Source organism: Phalacrocorax aristotelis, chromosome 3, assembly GCF_949628215.1.
Source record: "Phalacrocorax aristotelis chromosome 3, bGulAri2.1, whole genome shotgun sequence".
NCBI lineage: Eukaryota > Metazoa > Chordata > Aves > Suliformes > Phalacrocoracidae > Phalacrocorax > Phalacrocorax aristotelis.
In genome coordinates, this window is record NC_134278.1 from 33,216,734 (window position 1) to 33,233,765 (window position 17,032).

The 17,032-nt window shown below is 44.6% G+C and overlaps 1 protein-coding gene across 2 annotated transcripts in view; it reads left to right on the top strand.

The window, feature by feature from the left end:
* The first annotated feature begins 384 nt into the window (after positions 1 to 384).
* The window catches only part of SMAP1 (small ArfGAP 1), a 105,886-nt gene continuing 89,238 nt past the window's right edge, over positions 385 to 17,032 (top strand). For both annotated transcript variants that reach the window (XM_075087066.1, XM_075087067.1), the window contains exon 1: positions 385 to 877. In XM_075087066.1, the coding sequence (XP_074943167.1) occupies positions 385 to 877 (493 nt within the window). The remainder of the gene's footprint in view (positions 878 to 17,032) is intronic.

Below are 17,032 nucleotides of genomic sequence, written 5' to 3' on the forward strand. Positions count from 1 at the left end.
GGGGGCAGGTGGGCCACAGCAGCCACAGAGGGACAGGCGCCATACTGTGGGGATCCCAACCCCGGCAAGCCCGGGGGGCGCAGCACGGCAGGCTGAACATGGGCTGTGCTACCGGCCCTCACGGCGAGTCCCGGGACCCGGACCCGGGACCCCCTGCGCGCCCCGGGGCGGGGCAGGAACAACTTGGGAGCAAAGCCCCACATGGGCTCCACGCCCGGAACCCGGCACTGCCCTGGGCAGACGGGTCCGGACTCACGAGTGCAGCGTCCGGGCTCCTACCTCACACCCCACCCCGCCCCGCCCGCACAGGTGCGGCGGCTCCCACCGAGCCCCGCCCTCCCCTCAGGCGGGCTCTACCGGGAGGGCGGGGTCACCCCCCGGCGGATGGATACATTCAATACCCCAAGAGGACCCTGGCTCCCAGGCATCCCGCTACGCCCTTCTCAAGCCGTGTCCGGGCTCCGCGCCGGTGCTGGTCCCTGGAAAACCCCGCAAAGGCGGGTGACGTGTCGACGCGGCGTTACGAAACGGGGGACTATTTTTCATGCTGGAGCGGGACTACCTCACGGGAGGGAGACCGAACAAGCAGGGAGGGAGGCGGATGCGTGTGCGGCCAAAAGTAGTTCCGGTCGAGGAAGTCGGTGCTGGCGGCAGCCGGTTCCCGCGGCCGCGCCTGGGCAGGAGCGCCGCGTCCTCGGCGGTGCCCGGCCCGCACCGGCCCCGCCGCCGCTCCTCCGCCCGCCCACTGCCGCCGCCGCAATGGCCACCCGCTCCTGCCGAGAGAAGGCGCAGAAGCAGAACGAGCAGCACCAGGCCATTCTGGCCAAGCTGCTGCGGGAGGAGGACAACAAGTACTGCGCGGACTGCGAGGCCAAGGGTACGGTGGGGCGGGCGGGCGGGCGGGCGGGCGGGGGGGGGGGGGTGCGGCCGGCCGGGCAGGGCTGGGCCGGGTAAGGTGAGGCGGGGGGGCGGTGGGAGGCCCGGGGAGGGGCCCTGCCACCCCACCCCAACCCGCCCCGCTCCACGTCCGCAGGGGCGGGGGCCGCCCTGCTCCTCCTGCTGCTGCCGGCGGCGGCGAGCGTCCCCCTCCCGAAACAGGGCCCGGAGGGGCGGCAGCGGGAGCCTGCGCGGCCTGGGGAGAGCCGTGACGAAGGCCACATAACCTTTAATCTCGTTGCGAACCCATTCCGGCTTCTCTGTCCAGCCGGGCTGTAGCTACGTTGTCCTTAAGCGAGGGACCCCCCGGCCGTGGCTTTATTCAGCGAGTGGCCCAGCCCTTCCATGAAGTTTCACCGCCGCCGCCTCTTCATGCATCGCCAGGTGCTGGTCAGGCGTGGGCCGTGTCGGTGGGCCTCGGGGAGCCGCCGGCCCACGGCGGGGACAGAGCCCGCGTGAGTTGGGTGCCGAGCGCCCAAAGCGATGCCCTCTCATGTTGACTCGGTCACCAAACCGCCGGGCTCTTGGAGCCCGGGTGTCCGTGCCTGGTTAAGTGTGCCACAGATCGAGCTTTGGCGATGAATGAAATTTGAAAGATGGTGTCGCTGTCAAATTTTACATCTATCTTCTGTCTAATAGCTTTATTCTGCACAAAAATAGATATTTGGCTTCATATTTACCTTGGGTTCTGTGGCTTTGAAATGGAAAAAGGTGGCACGTCCGTCTTTCATCTAGAGTCGACTCATTCAGATGTTACCCTAAATAAGATGATTGCACAGGAAGTTATTGTTTTAACTATAATACTTCCTGAATAACAACCAGGTGTCTGCAGTGTATGATTAGCTCCAGAACAGCCTTGTTCAGCCCTTCCCCACCTCAGCTCGGGGTTAAGTATGGTGAGCTAGCCCGAGCAACCAGAAAAGGCACTAGTTTGTAATTCCCCTTTCCGCGCATGCTGCTTTTTTCACCATGGATGTAAATAGCGCAGTGATGATGCTGTTTGATGTGTCAGAAGCACAGAAATAAGACTTTGTTTTCCTAGTGTATAACCATAAGAAGTCTATCATGTGGATTACACCAAAGATAATGGATCTTTGTATTTTGCAAGTTACTCTTACTTGTTTTCTAGCACAGCTATTTTTGCTCCTAGACTTCTGGTTACTGTGTAAAAGACTCACCATAACCAGTAGTTTTCTGGAGAAATCATGCTTGTATGTTTTGTGCATTATTGGCACTTGATATTTCCATGATGAATGCTGCTCTGAGTTGCTTGCTGATGGAATTCCATATGTGTGTTGTTCCATAGTGTAGGCCTCGGAGCTGGGCTGCTCAAGATCAGAGTCTGGAATTCTCCAACTTAATTTTTGTCCCATCTTCCAAGTTCCCTCTTTCTCATCATCACCTGGTCAAAGTATTGTTTGTTAAGTCTCCATAGTCCTTGGTACCTTTTGCCAGTTCAGTTCAGAAGTGCTGACACTTTCAGCTTCCTCCTCCTTGTATTTGTATTATCGAGTATCTTTATTTGCTGTTCTTTTCTTTGATACTTCCATACCTCTCTTCTGTCACAAGAGCTTGCTTTCTGAAGTTCAAGCTTTGATGTATCTTGAGTTTGGGTTGTTTCTCTTCAGGTTCTGGAGGACCTACCCATCTCTTGACCAGGCTGCCTTCTGCTGGTACCTGTAATCCAGTTTCCATATTTCTAGTAAATCATTTTACTTGGCTACCTTACTAAAATCTGACTGCATTTCTGAAGGCTTCTGTCTTTTCTCTCTTGCTCAACCTCACTTCTCCCTTGCTGTCTCTTGTATGCCAGAGGCATGGCTTGCTTTCACCCTGTGCCCTGGGAAAGCTGACATGAAAATACTGTGTGATGCAATGTGAGCTTACAATATTGAAGGAATTGTTGGTGGTTTTTTCGTTGTTGTTCTTTTGTTTTTTCTTCTTTCAACTGTAATTTGTACTTGCCTTATCCTGTTTTGGCAGTTCTTATTTTAAGTCTTATATCACGTTAGCTTCAGAGTGCCATCTGCCTTTGCCAGTACTCCGGTAGTTAAGTGTATGGTTTTCTTATAGTTGGAGGGTAGTGTGTGGAATGATAAACTTATTTTAGTTTCAGCTGTTCTAGAGGCACTTGACTGAGGTGGTCGTATATGGACACTCTGTGTAGATTTCTTTCTGTAAGTTTAGGAGGTGTCCTTCTAGGAAGGAGAGTTGTGTGAACAGTGTTGAGGTGCCTCTGCTATACCCTGAAGTCTAGATTTCTGTATACTTCCAGAAGATGTGTGTCTCAGAAGAAAAACCATGATCAGTTGTTTAGTTGAAAATCAAGTTTGCCATGAACATGTAATGCTGCTGTTGAACTCTTGTTATATCAGTCTTTGAAACTTCTTGCTGACCAAAAGAAGAGGAAAAGTGAAGGATATTTCTTCAAGTTGCAGCCAGCTGTGTTTTCCTAATATGTTGCATGGTGGCTGAGTGCTAATGGCTTGCTGGTGCCTGGCAAAGTTGTAGTTTTCCTAGTCTCTGTATGCAGTGATGTCTGAGGCAGCAAATTTTAACATGGCCTTATTAGCTAACCAGTGTCTGTGAGCGGTCTGCATGGCTTTCCCCAGACTGTGACACTCTTCTTCACCTCTTGCATCATTAACAGCATCCCTTTCATCTCTGGATGAGTTTGGCACTACAGTCTGGAGTGCCCTATTGGCAGTTCCGCTAGAGATTCTCTTCATCCTGATTTCTGCAGGCATGAACATGAAACCATTCATGACAGAATATTGAGGACTTCTCCAGTGTCAGTCTGAGCTCATAACATGTGGTTTTCCTTTTGTTGATGTAAATGATTCTTTTTTTTCTTTGAAATACTGTCGCCTCAGTTTCTGTTATTTTCTGCTTTGCATTAGCTTGGCTCTTTTGTCTGTCATCCTCCTTTCTGTTGTTCAGGTAGGATCCCCAGAGTTCTGCTTTTTGCTTTCTTCCTGTTCACCTAATTGTTGGGTAGTGTTATCTTTGTGATTAACTCTATTTGTGTTAACTGCGTTGCAGTTGTATCTTGGGTCTTATTCCATACTTAAATACTTAAATCATTGTTTTCAGTATGGTCTTTCAGGTAGCTGGCAATTCAGCATGGGTTTTTGACTGAAGCTAAGAGGCTGTCATCACTAATTCCTTCCTCTCACTGAAGGTGTTATAGCCTCTCTTAAATCTTATTTGCCCTAGGCTTCTGTTCAGATAGTCACACCCAAGGGACATTGAAATCTTGCAGACTACTTGTATATCTATTTTAACTGCTATTCTTTGAGGCTCTGGGAATTCTTAGGTAGCTAGACATCATTTCAAATCTTATAAATACTCTTTTGACCCTAAAAATTTAATGACCTATTTGTGTATTTATCACTCACTGCTTTGATTATATTTACTGTAATACCACTGTTGACCTCTTCCTTCATGTCATTAAGGCTTCTCTGCTGGCTTTTACTTCTCACTTCAGGAAGACAGTCGGAACTTACTACTGTCTTACTGCTGATTCACTCCTGAATTACTGAATTAGCTGTAGGACCACCATCTGCATTGCTTGTGAGGAAGTTTCAGGCATGCACCTTTCCTATGTTATCGCATGCTTGCTTTGTGTAAGAATTTAAAAAAAAAAAAAAAGCTACCTCTTGATCTTCCTCAAAATAATCTTGCTGTCATTAGTAGTGATCTTGTATCAAGAACAAACCCATCCTTTGGTTTCTGGTCTACTTTTCAGATACAAGGTATGTAGATACATTAGCTTTGTTCTGCAAGTCTTCTGGAAGGTGGAGAATACAGCTGAGGACACATCTGCCAGAGTAAGCATTAAGCAGTAATTAGGATTGCTGACTCTGGCCAACAGTTTCTGGAAGTGCTATTCGCTCTGTATTCGCCTTTAGCTGTTGAAATAGCTGCTATGAATCTGACTGTCCCTGCTAAAATGTGTTGGAAACTACCTGCTGTAGGACCATACTGTAGTTGCCATATGTCACCTTCAAACTGTAAGTCTTACCGCTGCTGGCAAGACTAGATGACGCCTCTGTGGGGAACAAGCCTGAAAATCAAAGGTTCTGGAACTGTCTTTGCAATCACTGAGTTCTTTGGAAGAGTGAGGAGGTTGGGATGACATCTGACAAGGCAATGCTTGTTTCTGTACTGACTGTTCTTTACATCCCTATCTGAACAGCCATCTACATAAGGCAGTAGATATCTTCCCAGTGTTGTACTACTGGGAAGTATTTATACTACTGTTTCTAATATTTGTAGAAAATAGTAAGGTGTGTTGGCAGTAACTTAAGTCATCCTGAATTTTTCAGAGATAACCAACTGAAATTCCTTTGTGCTCCTCTTTTGTGTATAACTAGGTAAAGCTAGCAGGAATTGGAAGGCTATAGGAGAATGAAATAGCTATAGATCTGTCCGTCCGTCCTGTGCGTAGACTATGCTGAAAGCTTTTGTAAAGCACCTGATTTTTTTTTCCTTTTTACTATAGAGGGAGACTAAATGCATTTTTATTGTTTCAGTGCTGATATTTGAATCTCTTAAGCAATAATATCTGTTAGAGATCTGTCAGATGGAGCCAAAATCAAAAACTCTTAACTTCAGCCAGGAACCCTTTGACTGTAGGGGGTATAGTTTGCTACTTCTATGTACTTAGTACCTAGTTATAATGTGCTGGAAGTCTCCTAAGCTTGTGTTATTGCTTGGCAGCAAGGCTGATATTATTTGGGTGCTGATATTAAACAATACTGAATCAAATACTTGGAAGCTGAAGGGTGTGATGAAGTGTAAAAAGAGATGCTTTTTCTTAGAAGGGGACAAGATATTCAGCAGTATCAAAGGACTAGCTGTCTAAGTAGGCCCCTAAAGTAAATTGAAGGCAATCAACCTTGGTCTAGTGTGACCACCTGCGCAAATGTAGGCCATAAGATTCCAATTACTGTTCCTAACAATGTTTGAACAAAAGAGGTATGTTTGAAACCAGTGTGAATTTTCTAACATGCCTTTTCTGTTTGTTATGCTTCTGTTTGGATGTTGGCTTTAGTGCAAATGGATTGACTACTGAAGTCTGCTTGTAAATTCACCTCTGTCAAGAAGGCAATTAGCTGAGTTGTCAGCTGCTTCAGAATTTTTCTAACTGTAATAAAGTTAAAATAACATAATTGGAAGCTTGCAGACCTTTGTATAGACAATTTCTGAAGGCCTAAGACATCCGCAAAGGTGAAAATATTTCTGTGTCAGAGGAGATGTTCTGTGTTTTTTTTGGGGTGGGTTTTTTAGTGTTTACTTACTTCATGCCTGGTAGTGCTTGAAGGCTGGTTAAATGATCTTTTACCAGAATCCTAGTAGAGAGAGTCACGTTGACACTGTTGCTTGTTCAAGCAGCTTAAAATTGCTTTACTTTTAATATTACAATGAAATAGTTTTCAATATTTGTAGTTGTACTGTACAATCCTTGGATATCTATATATGACTGAAGACTTGGTCTTTTCTGTCTGAGGAGTGGCAGGTACAGGCTCTTAGGACTTTGAGGAGAGACTGAACAGGAAAGATTGCAGGACTGCGTTTGTGCAGCCAGAACCAATTATTACAATTTTGGTTTCAAGTAAACCTAACTTTAACTTCCCTAACTACTTATCAGTCTCCAACACAAAGTCTCTTAGCAGGTAGGGAGGAAAAAATCTAGTTTAAATTGAAATGGGCAAACTAGCTATGAAAACAAATCTGGAATATTCTAGATTCATTCATAGCTGTTCAGACTCAGGTTTCTTTTTGTAGGCAGTTAAGTCTTGCATATGATCTATTCTGTGGCTGGAAGATCAACTTATATGTGTATGAACCTCACTTCTTGGGAAGCTGCTTTTGCTGTTTACTTCTTTTGATGGCTGGTCTTCTCACTGTTAATCTTGCCTGCATGCTTTAATAAATAGCATACATCTGCCTCAGGAATTAACCTACAGCAAAGGGATAATTCTTATAGCGCTCTGCGTTCAGCCTGTGCAAGGCTTCAGCTTTTGCCTCTGACTGTCAGTGTAAGAATGCTTTGCGTGAGCTTATCAGCAGTATTAGCTTGCTCTAGGACAAGGCAGTGGCTGCTGTACCTCCTCTGGTAGAGACCTTCCATGTCCTCCTGAAGTGGAGAAACTACTGAAGTGGGACACCAGGGGAAGCGGAACATAGTTGCGTTATGTTGGAGGTCAGTTCCAGACATCAGCTCAAGTGCAACTTCTAGCCCTATACTGAAGTTCAAACACACTGAAGTAACTAACCAGGAGCTCTGTGGATATCTTATACCAGTGAATATAGTTGCAAATATCAGATGTGACTTCAGGTTACTTGGATCAAGAAATTGCTGGTACTTCTCTGTGTGATTCTGTTGCAAGGCTGATATTGCTGCTGGGAGATAGATTGGCAAAGATCATATGAGTGCAACAGACTAGAATATGAATTGACAGATAAAACAACCGGAGGCTTCTAGCTGACCAGTGAGGCTTTGCAATATCCTTCCACAGGAATAATGAAGGCAAACTGCTTTGATTCAAGGTGAGTCTTGCTTAAGCTTAGCGACTGGAATGATATATCTTGACCTCTAATAATAGTAAGAAACTATATCACTGGAAATCCTAGTGATCATCTGGTACTTACACTGTCATTTTTCTGGCATCTTTGTGAAAGGTAGAGCCTTCAAAGACCTTAAGGGACCAGAAACTCCCTTCAGTCTCTCCTGACACTTTATCACCAGGAGTTTTTTTCTGGATTTCCTGTTACTAAATAAAACTATCCCAATGCTCTGTGTGTGTTCTGTACACTTTTTACCTGTTGCTGACACTGGTTGTATGAGATGGAAACTTTGTTAGGAATTAGTTGCTGTTGCAGCTCTGAGAGCTGCAGTTGTCTCACGAGAGAAAAGAGCTCTTCAGAAGGAGGAGTGTGGCAGCTTTATCTTAAAACTTGTAGGTAGGTGGGGTGTTGCAGTATTGGGTGACTAGTGGGTCTTTTCTGCCTGTAAGGAAGGGATTTGTTTCCATCTCCTGAGACTTACAGTGCAGAAAAAAATTCTGAGGTAAGTCACAGGAAATCTGTTTAGCTTGTAATAGAACAGAGTTGTTTGCAAATACAGGTTCCTGCTGTATTGTATGCACAGCCTAAAGGCTTTTTACAAAAGACCTTAAAATGGTATATTTGGGTGCAATCTCTGTTCTTCTGGACTTAACTGAACATGACTGGATGAGACCTGAAGTGTTGTCATGTAGCTTTGATGTTATCATTGCTTTGATAGGAGGCTGGGCTAGGTGACCTCCGGAGGTCCCTTTCAACCTGCATTTTTCTTTGACTACTAATAAAAATTTATGTGGGACTTGGTTATTTTTATTGTGTTGTAACTTCTTAGGTTCTCTGAGGTGGATTATACATGTGCGGAAATCCTTATGTCCTTAGTTTGCTGCCCTACATTCAGAAGTATAGGCCTTGGCCATCTAAGCAGTTTCCTTTGTGTGGACCATAAAGGTGGGACAGTTCCTGAAAAGTGACTATTAGTATTGATGAAACCATGTTCTTACCTTTTGAAGTGCAAGACACCCTAGTTCTTCTGGTCAGGGGCTACTGGTGTGTGTCTCCTAATGGTACCTAAGCTGTGGTTCTGCCACCCCTTAGTGACACGAAAAAGATGCCACCGCAGGATGCGGTCCATACCAGCTGTTGATTTTTGCTTTGTTCCTAAATCTCCTTTTATGGAACTGAAACTGACACTGTCATGTGAATCTGCCCTCTTTGGTCTGAATGCTACAAAGAGCAGCTGTGCTGCAGCTTTAAGACAACCATGTCAACAATACAGAGGAAGCAATTAGATATGTGTGTGATAAGTAGACTTTTGGGGAGGTATCTCTTCCTGGAGGGGTGGCTCCCTCTTTAATCCATGCTTCCTATAGGAAGAGTCAGTTATCAACCATTACTCAGGGGGTAGTCAGCAGTTAATTTAGCTCAAGTGTCACATTGTCCTGGGCTGGTTCACTAAGGTTCATTTAAGCATGATTTAGCTTTACATCACAAACTTTGTATTTACATCACAATGCTTTGTATTGTTCTCTTGTGGCCATGTCTAAATTCCCTGAGACTGAAAGACTTTGCCTTGTGAACAGTTAAAGTTGTTCAATGATAACTTATTCTCATGTTGAGGTTCTTGAACAGTAACATGGTTGAACCCATGACTAGTTGGATCCATCTTCACTGTACTGTCAAAGACAATTTATTATCAGATATTATGGAAGAGTAAATATGAGTTAAGAGTGAGCTATGACTTTATGGGCATCACAGAGGCAGATAGCTTGCACAGCTGGAGGACTGCAATGGATAGATACAGGCACTTTAGGAAGGGCAGGCTGGGATGGTGATAAGGAGGGGCTGCCATATTCTGTGAGAGCAGCGAGGCTGCATGCAGCTTTGCCTAGAGATGGCTAATGAGCCAGCTAAGAGTTTATGGGTGGTCAGGATTAGGGGGCAGATCATCATGGGTGGTGATGTGGGTGTCTGCTTCAGGTCACCTGATCAGGAAAGTAGTAGTAATGAGGCCTTCCTCAGACACCTCAAGCCTAACATCCACAGGTCTTGGTGCTCATGGGGGACTTGAACCACCCTGATACTTGCTGGAGGGACAGCACAGTAGGGAACAAGTAATCTTGGAGGCTTCTGGTGAGCATTGGTGCCCACTTCTCAGCACAAGTGGCTAAGGACAAAGGAAGATTCTCAGATAGACCTGTTACAAACAGTGAAGGACAGGTTGGGGACGTGAAGGTTGGGAGCAGTCTTGGCTGCAGTGACCATGAGATGGAAGAGTTCAGGATCTGAAGAAGAGCTAACAAAGCAAAGAATGGGATCACAACCATGATCATCAGGAGAGAAGACTTTGTTCTATTCAGGGATCTGCTTGGAAGAATCATCTGGGAGATGGTTCTGCAGAATAGAAAGATCCAGGAGAGCTGGATGACTATTTCTTTAAGCTCTGGTGTGGCACATCCTGATGAGTAGGAAATTGCATGAAGGCAGTAGGGGTCCTGCTTAAATGAACAAGGAGCTCCTGACAAAACTCAGACAAAAAGGAAGTATATAGGAGGTGGAAGCAGAGGCAAGTGACCTGCAGGGAGCATGGAGACACAGTCTGCGTATGAGGATGTGTTTAGGTAGGAAAGCCAATGTCCATGTGGAGTTGAATCTGGTAAGGGGTATGTGAATGGCAGCAAAAAGGGCTTTTACAGATAATTGGCAGCAAAAAGAAGACTGGAGAAAATGTGGGCCTGTTGCTGAATGGGGCAGGGTACCTCATCGTAAGGGATGTGGAAAAGGCTGAGACATTCCATGCCTCCTTTACCTTGCTCTTTACTAGTAAGATTTACCTTCAGGAATTCCAGGCAAGGAAGGCTTACTCTCAGTGGTAGCAGAGGATCAGGTTTGGGAGTGCTTACAGAAACTGGATGTGCACAACTCTGTGGGCTCTAATGGGGTAAACCCATGAGTGCAGACAAAGCTGGACAATGTCATTTTGAGGCCAATCACAATAAATGTAAGGTCATGGTGACTAGGGGAGGGTCTTGAGGACTGGAAGAAAGCAAATGCCATTCTTCTCTCTGAAAAGGTCAAGAAGGAGCATCTGGGGAACCACAGACCAGTCAGCTTTGTGTCAGTCCTTGGGAAGGTGACAGAGCAAATAATCCTGAAAATATATGAAAAAAAAAATGATGGGGAATAGTCAGTGTGGATTAACAAAGTGGGTATCATGCCTGACCAACCTGATAGCCTTCTACAATGACCAAGTCAGATGACTGGCTTGTGAGATGAGGAGAACAATGGGTATTTTTTTTTTCCCCTTGATTTTAGTGATGCTTTTGAAACAGTCATGTAAATTCCTCATTGATAACCTGAAGTGCAGTCTGGACAAAGAGTCAATGAGGTGAATTGAAATGCCAGGCTGAGTTGTGATCAGCAGCTTAAAGTTGAGCTGGAGGCTGTTATGGATTTATGTACACTGGCCACCGTAACAGGGTCTGACCCTAGGATCCCACTGATTAATGCAAGGTCTGAGTGAAGGTTTCCAATTCCTCTTTTATCCGTTCTTGGGTTACAGTTTGAGCTGGGTACCTCTGGAGAGGGACCCCTACCCCAGATCACAAGTTCTAATCATACCTGTACCACGCACCACCGGATACTCAAGTCCGATCACTTAATTCTGGTCCGTGGTATCTTGGTTTCTTATTGGTTTCCACTGTTGCTAGGTTGGCCGCCTTCTGAAGTTACCACATTCTCTTGGAATTGTTTCCTTGGTCTTTATCTTCCTCATTCCACTCGCATCTGTCGGATTCAGCTAGGTCTGCATTAGCAGCATTAGTTTTATCAAAAAGTTTATTCTTGGTCAGCTCTTGTGGACTAAGGCTTCAACTACTTTAGCTACTAGAGCTAAGCTACTAATGCTAAATGATACTGTTCAGAGAAGAATACAGTTAGTCAAGCTTATTCTACAACATTGGCATAGCTCAGGGCTTGATACTGAGGCCAGCACTGTTTAACATCTTCATTGATGACCTGTGTGATAGGACAGATTGCACCCTCAGCAAGCTTGAGGGGATACAAAACTGGGAGGAATGGTTGATAAACCAGATGGATCTGCTGCTAATCAGAGCAGAAATTTCGACAGGCTGAAGAAAGGGGTCAACAGGAACCATGTGAAGTTCAACAAAGAGAAATGTAAAGCCCTACCCCTAGGGAAGAGGTGCTGAGGATGCAGAAGAGATCCTGGGGACCCTGTGGATGACAAATTGGTCATGTGCCAGTGATGCACCCTTGCCTCAAAGAAGGCCAACAACATCTTAGACTGAATTTCAGTAAGAGCATTGTGAGTGACTGGAGCGAAGTGATCTTTCTCTTTTCCCTAGCAATATCTGTAGTGCTGAGTCCAGTTCTGGGCCCCACATTACAAGAGAAACACAGACTGGAGCAAGTCTGGCTGAGGGGCACTAAGATGAAGAGGTCAGTGTATCTGATGCACAAGGAGATGCTGAGAGAGCTGGGATTGTTTAGCCTGGAGGAGAGAAGGCTATTTGGGATACCTTATCAATTGTGTAGAAATACCTGGTGACGGAGCAAAGATGATGGAGGCAGACTTGTCTGCGGTATCCAGTGATGGGACCAAGAGGCAATTAACACACTTAAACACAGGAAATTCCACTGAAATGTATGAATAAACTTTTTTTTTACTCTAGGAGAGGTTGAATATTGGAGCAGGTTACCCAGAGAGGCTGTGGAGTTTCCATCCCTGGAGATACTCAAAACTTGACTGGGAACAGTCCTAAGCAACCTGCTGTAGTTTGCCCTGATCTGAGCAGGGGTGGTTGCACTAGGTGATTTCCAGGGGTCACTTTCAATCTCAGCTACTTTAGATCCAATTCAGCTGTTGCATCACTGATAAGCTGGTATGGAGTCCCACTGCTGATACCATGTAAGTCTCTTCTTGCTCCCTGCCCCGTGCAAGCATCTGGCTACATAGATTAAAAGTAGATTCTTTGTTTAAAGTTCAAGTACTTTATGAGAAAGGGAAGTGACTGAACAGTAGTAAATACAGGCAGTAGTAGAGTCTTGACTTTGCTTGAAATAGCTGATGCAAAAATCTTGCTGTGGTTTGCCTCCAGGGGTAAAAAGGACCAACTCCAGCCGTTTGAAGCAGGTGGGAATTGAGGGGCTATGTAGAAAGGTTACCAGTGTCTTTCATTTGACTGAAATCTAGCTAGAATACCTTGATGACTTAAACTGCCTCTTAAAGCTGATAGGAACTTGCTTAGAACTGGAGTGTCTTGTGTCAGAAATCTCCTGGATCTTAAAACTGCTGGTCTGTCATATGACTAAAAGCTGTCGCCTGAAAGACTGGGGCAAAACTACTACAGATTCCTGTTCTCACATTCTGGCCTGTTATCTGATTAATGTCTGCCGAGAGCTTAAGCAATATTGCTCTCTTTATGTTTTTCTCTTGATGGCTTCACAAAAAGCCACTCACAAAATGGCTTCACTTTTTTTTTGTGAAAACTTGGCAAACTTAGATTTGAATGGATACCTATTTCATATTCATAGTTGTTTACAGTAGATTGATTTACATGGTGTCACGCTAGCTCTTATTTGTCTTCCACTCTCGTCTTGATCACTTGTTGCTTTTCAGTAGGTGATAAATGTATGTGTCTGAATACATACTGTCAAGGAGTTCCTGCTTGGTGTTGATACTTAAACTAATAAAAAGAACCTGAATTCCTGCTTTGTTTCCAGCATATCTAAAATACTTATGAGTGGATGCCTGTTCCTCTGCCCAGAGGAGCAGGATGCTTCTGCGTTCTGGGGTAACCATCTGCAGATGAGGAAGAACTTGAAGGTTCAGAGAGCATGATGGTGCTTCAAGTCTGTGGTAGATGTGGTTATGGCAAACACTAATTCTGTGGCTTACGGTGATGGTGACAAGCTTTATGGGGGAAGTGAAAACTGCACAAGTCAACTTGCTGCCGAATTTAGTAAATGTAGACCATCAGTTGCCCTCTGTCCCTTCAGGAAAGGTATTTATGTCCTGTAGACCATGGAGGAAGAGAGTTAGAGCTTGTAGCTCAGTCCCTGTCAGAGTGGAGCTGTGGATGGCAACGAGTGATACTTAAAGGCAATGTTGTCAAGCAACTAACTTTGCAGCTCTGATTTGGTAAAAGAGCAGTTCTGTTAAAGCTATACCTGGCTCTGATTTTGTGTAAGAAAATGGATATATTGACTAGGAATAGGGAACTGTCCCTCCTGTGTGGATGAGAAAAGGAATGTGATATTCCACGTTTGGCTATTGATTGCCATACCCTTCTTGTGTACTTCCTCCTTAAAAAGGAGGAGGGAACAAGAATCTGTAATGCAATTTTAATGAAGTGCTTGAATGAAAATGGATGAAGCTTCATAGTACAGGACTTCATTAGTAGGATTAAAGGCAGTAGCAGTCCTATAGGAATTCCTGCAAAGGAAGATGGAAGTGATTCATTGTGTGTAACCTACTATTTTTGAATGCAGCTGAACTTGCAGGTAGATTCAAAATGTGGCAGTGAGTGGCAAGTGGGACTGAGATAATTTCAGATAAGCTTATTGTAACATGTGCTCAAGTCATTTGGGTTTACATTTGTAATTCACAACAATTTCAAGAAACAGGCAGTGTTCAAAAAGTAACAATGCTTTTAAGTACAGGGGTTTATTTTTTTCTCATGTCCCCATTAGGGCATGCACCTATGGGAAATTTGTTCAGTTGCCTGTTATGTGTAGATGATGGCAAAAATGTTCCACTCTCCAAACATGGCAAATGCCATGCTTAATGTTCCCCCTTTATGTTTTCAGCAGAAATGTACTTGTGCATTTGAGTTCCCCTCCTAAGCAGTGGTTAAGCGAAGAGACTCACCAATAACATGTTGAGTGTAGGCTTTGTGGTCTTTGTTATCATTGTCAAGCAATGTCTAGGTAGGTTATTCTCAACTTTAAATGTAGTGAACTGCTGTATTTGGTCTGGCTGGGATGAAGTTAACTCTAACTTTCCCCATAGCAGCCCTCCCAGTACTGTGCTTTGTATTTGTAGCTAGAAAGGTGTTGAAAACACCGATATTCCGACTACTGCTGAGCAGTGCTTGCCCAGCATCAAATCTGTCTCTTTAACCTCTGCCCAAAGGCCACTAGGCTGGGGGTGGGCAAGAGGCTGGGAGAGGACATAGCCACAGCTGCTGACCTGAACTGACTAAAGGGGTATTCCACACCATATGATGTGCTCAGCAATAAAAGCTAAGAGACAGGGGTGGTGGGGAGAGGCATTTGTTGTTAAGGTGTTTGTCTTCTGCCACATCCACTATCGATACTGAGGCCCTACTTCCCAGGAAGTGGACATTGCCTGCTGATATGAAGTATAAAAAAGATCTTTATTTTCTTGTACTTCTGTGCATGACCTTTGCTTTTCTTTATTAAACTACCTTCATCTTGATCCATAATTTTTTCCATGTTATCTTCTCCCCCTTGGTGGGCATGTGGTGGCCACTCAGAGTTAAGCAACCACAACTGCTGAGGGTTTCTTGTGTGTTCCAAGTAGAAAGTAACTATCATTCTGTTTAATAAAGATTGTGAAGCCTTGATTCACTTCTCTGGCTGTTCTGCAGCCCGTAGCAAGCAGCCTCTAAAACGAGTGATGCTAAATGCCTCTTTGCACTTGTCGTCTTCACTGCAATTTCCATGGAGTTTGGGTGGTCATAGAGTTCCTGTTTAAAAAGGTTATTTCAGAAGTATGTTTATACAGCAGAAAGATTCTGTCGAGTGTTTGGTCTTAAATTAGACTTCATAAAAATACAGCAGATACAAGACCACATGCTAGAGGACCCTGCAAAGTTTTGGGAGTATATGTTGAGAATTGATACTTCTCAAGCAACCTTAATTCCACCCTTGAACATTTATTCACAGTTCTGCATTCCAGACTAAATGCGGCTGAGTACTGTATTCAATTTCTCTTCCTGGCTTCTGAAGAGAACGGTATTTTGAGGAAGAATATCTTACAGCCACAGCTTCTTCTGACTACAGAAGGTAGCAACCACTTTGGAAGAATAACTTTCAAAAGAAAGTAAGTTTGGGGTTTTTTTGTGTTAAACAAATCTAGTTAAAACAGTTGTGAAGTAAACTTGTTTCTTTTCCCAATCACACATGACTCATATAATGTATGATGTCTGAGTGTTGATGATTGTCATGCTGGAATGCTTAACTGTGTTAATTAAAATTATATTTCATTTAGTATCATCTCAGAGGAGACCACCATAGTTCTAGGTAGCGAGAAGATGCTGGTAGAAAATGCAAAGCACATTTCAGCCTTGTGCGGCGTGACACATTCTGATTGGCTATATTTTCTTACTTTAAACCATGAAGTGGTCAAATATTGCACCAAGTTTTCCTCAGAGGTAGTGGAACATGCCTTAGAGGTGTTCAAGACAACTGAACAAAGTCCTGAGCAGCCTGGTCTAATTAGATCTGTTTGGAGCATCAAGCCTAAATGACCTAAGGAAGTCTGTTCACACCTAAATTCTATAGTTTTTATTCAGTGACTGTGGAAATACAGTAGCTGTATCTCTTAAAGAGCAGGTGTCGGACATCTCAGAGGGCACTCATACCTTCTATTTTGAGGATGTGTATTGAAGCACTCCAATGTCTGAGCCATTTGCTGAGACTTTGGGAGAGTACAGTATTGGGGTATAGCTGGGCTGGCATGCAAGCCCTGGGGATTTGGGGGAAGGTTTTGTCTGTGCCACTGGAGGTCAAAGCGGGGGAAAGACTTGATTCTGTCTGTTCTCTTCATCCTGTTCTTTCCCATGGTCTTTTGTGAAGTTAGTACCCTGAGGTCCACAGAGAGTACTGCTCTGAAGATTAATAATATTGTTACTGTAAAACTCAGGGGTCATTGAAGAATGGAGTTGCATTTGCATGGTAGGCCATTCCTGTGCCAGAGAAGTGCGATATATTAGTGTTTGGGAGTAGGCAGATAGGACCCCTCTGTGAGAGGGGTGAATAGTGCAGCATAAAAACCTACTTCATCTGGTCTATTTAACCTGCAGAGGAAGTGAGGGAAGAGGGTGTGTAGGGGAGAAAAGTAGGTGAATAAGTCTCTGCAGTGAATGTGGTTGTTGTGAGTTAATCCTGGTAAGCAGCTAAGCCCCACACAGCCACTTGCTTTGTTTTCCCTTCCCGTTGGTGGGGGAGAGAATTGGAAGGGTAAGAGCGAGAAAACTTCTGGGTCAAGATAAAGACAGTTTAACAGGTAAAGCAAGAGCCGCGCCACAAGCAAAGCAAAACAAGGAATTCATTCGCTACTTCCCATGGGCAGGCAGGTGTTCAGCCATCTTCAGGAAAGCAGAGCTCCATAACATGTAATGGTTATTTGGGAAGACAAATGCTATCACTCCGAAGGTCCCCCCTTCCTTCTTAATATCTCAATATTGTATGGTATGGGATGTCCCTTTGGCCAGTTGGGGTCAGCTATTGCAGCAGTGTCCCCTCCCAACTCCTTGTGCGC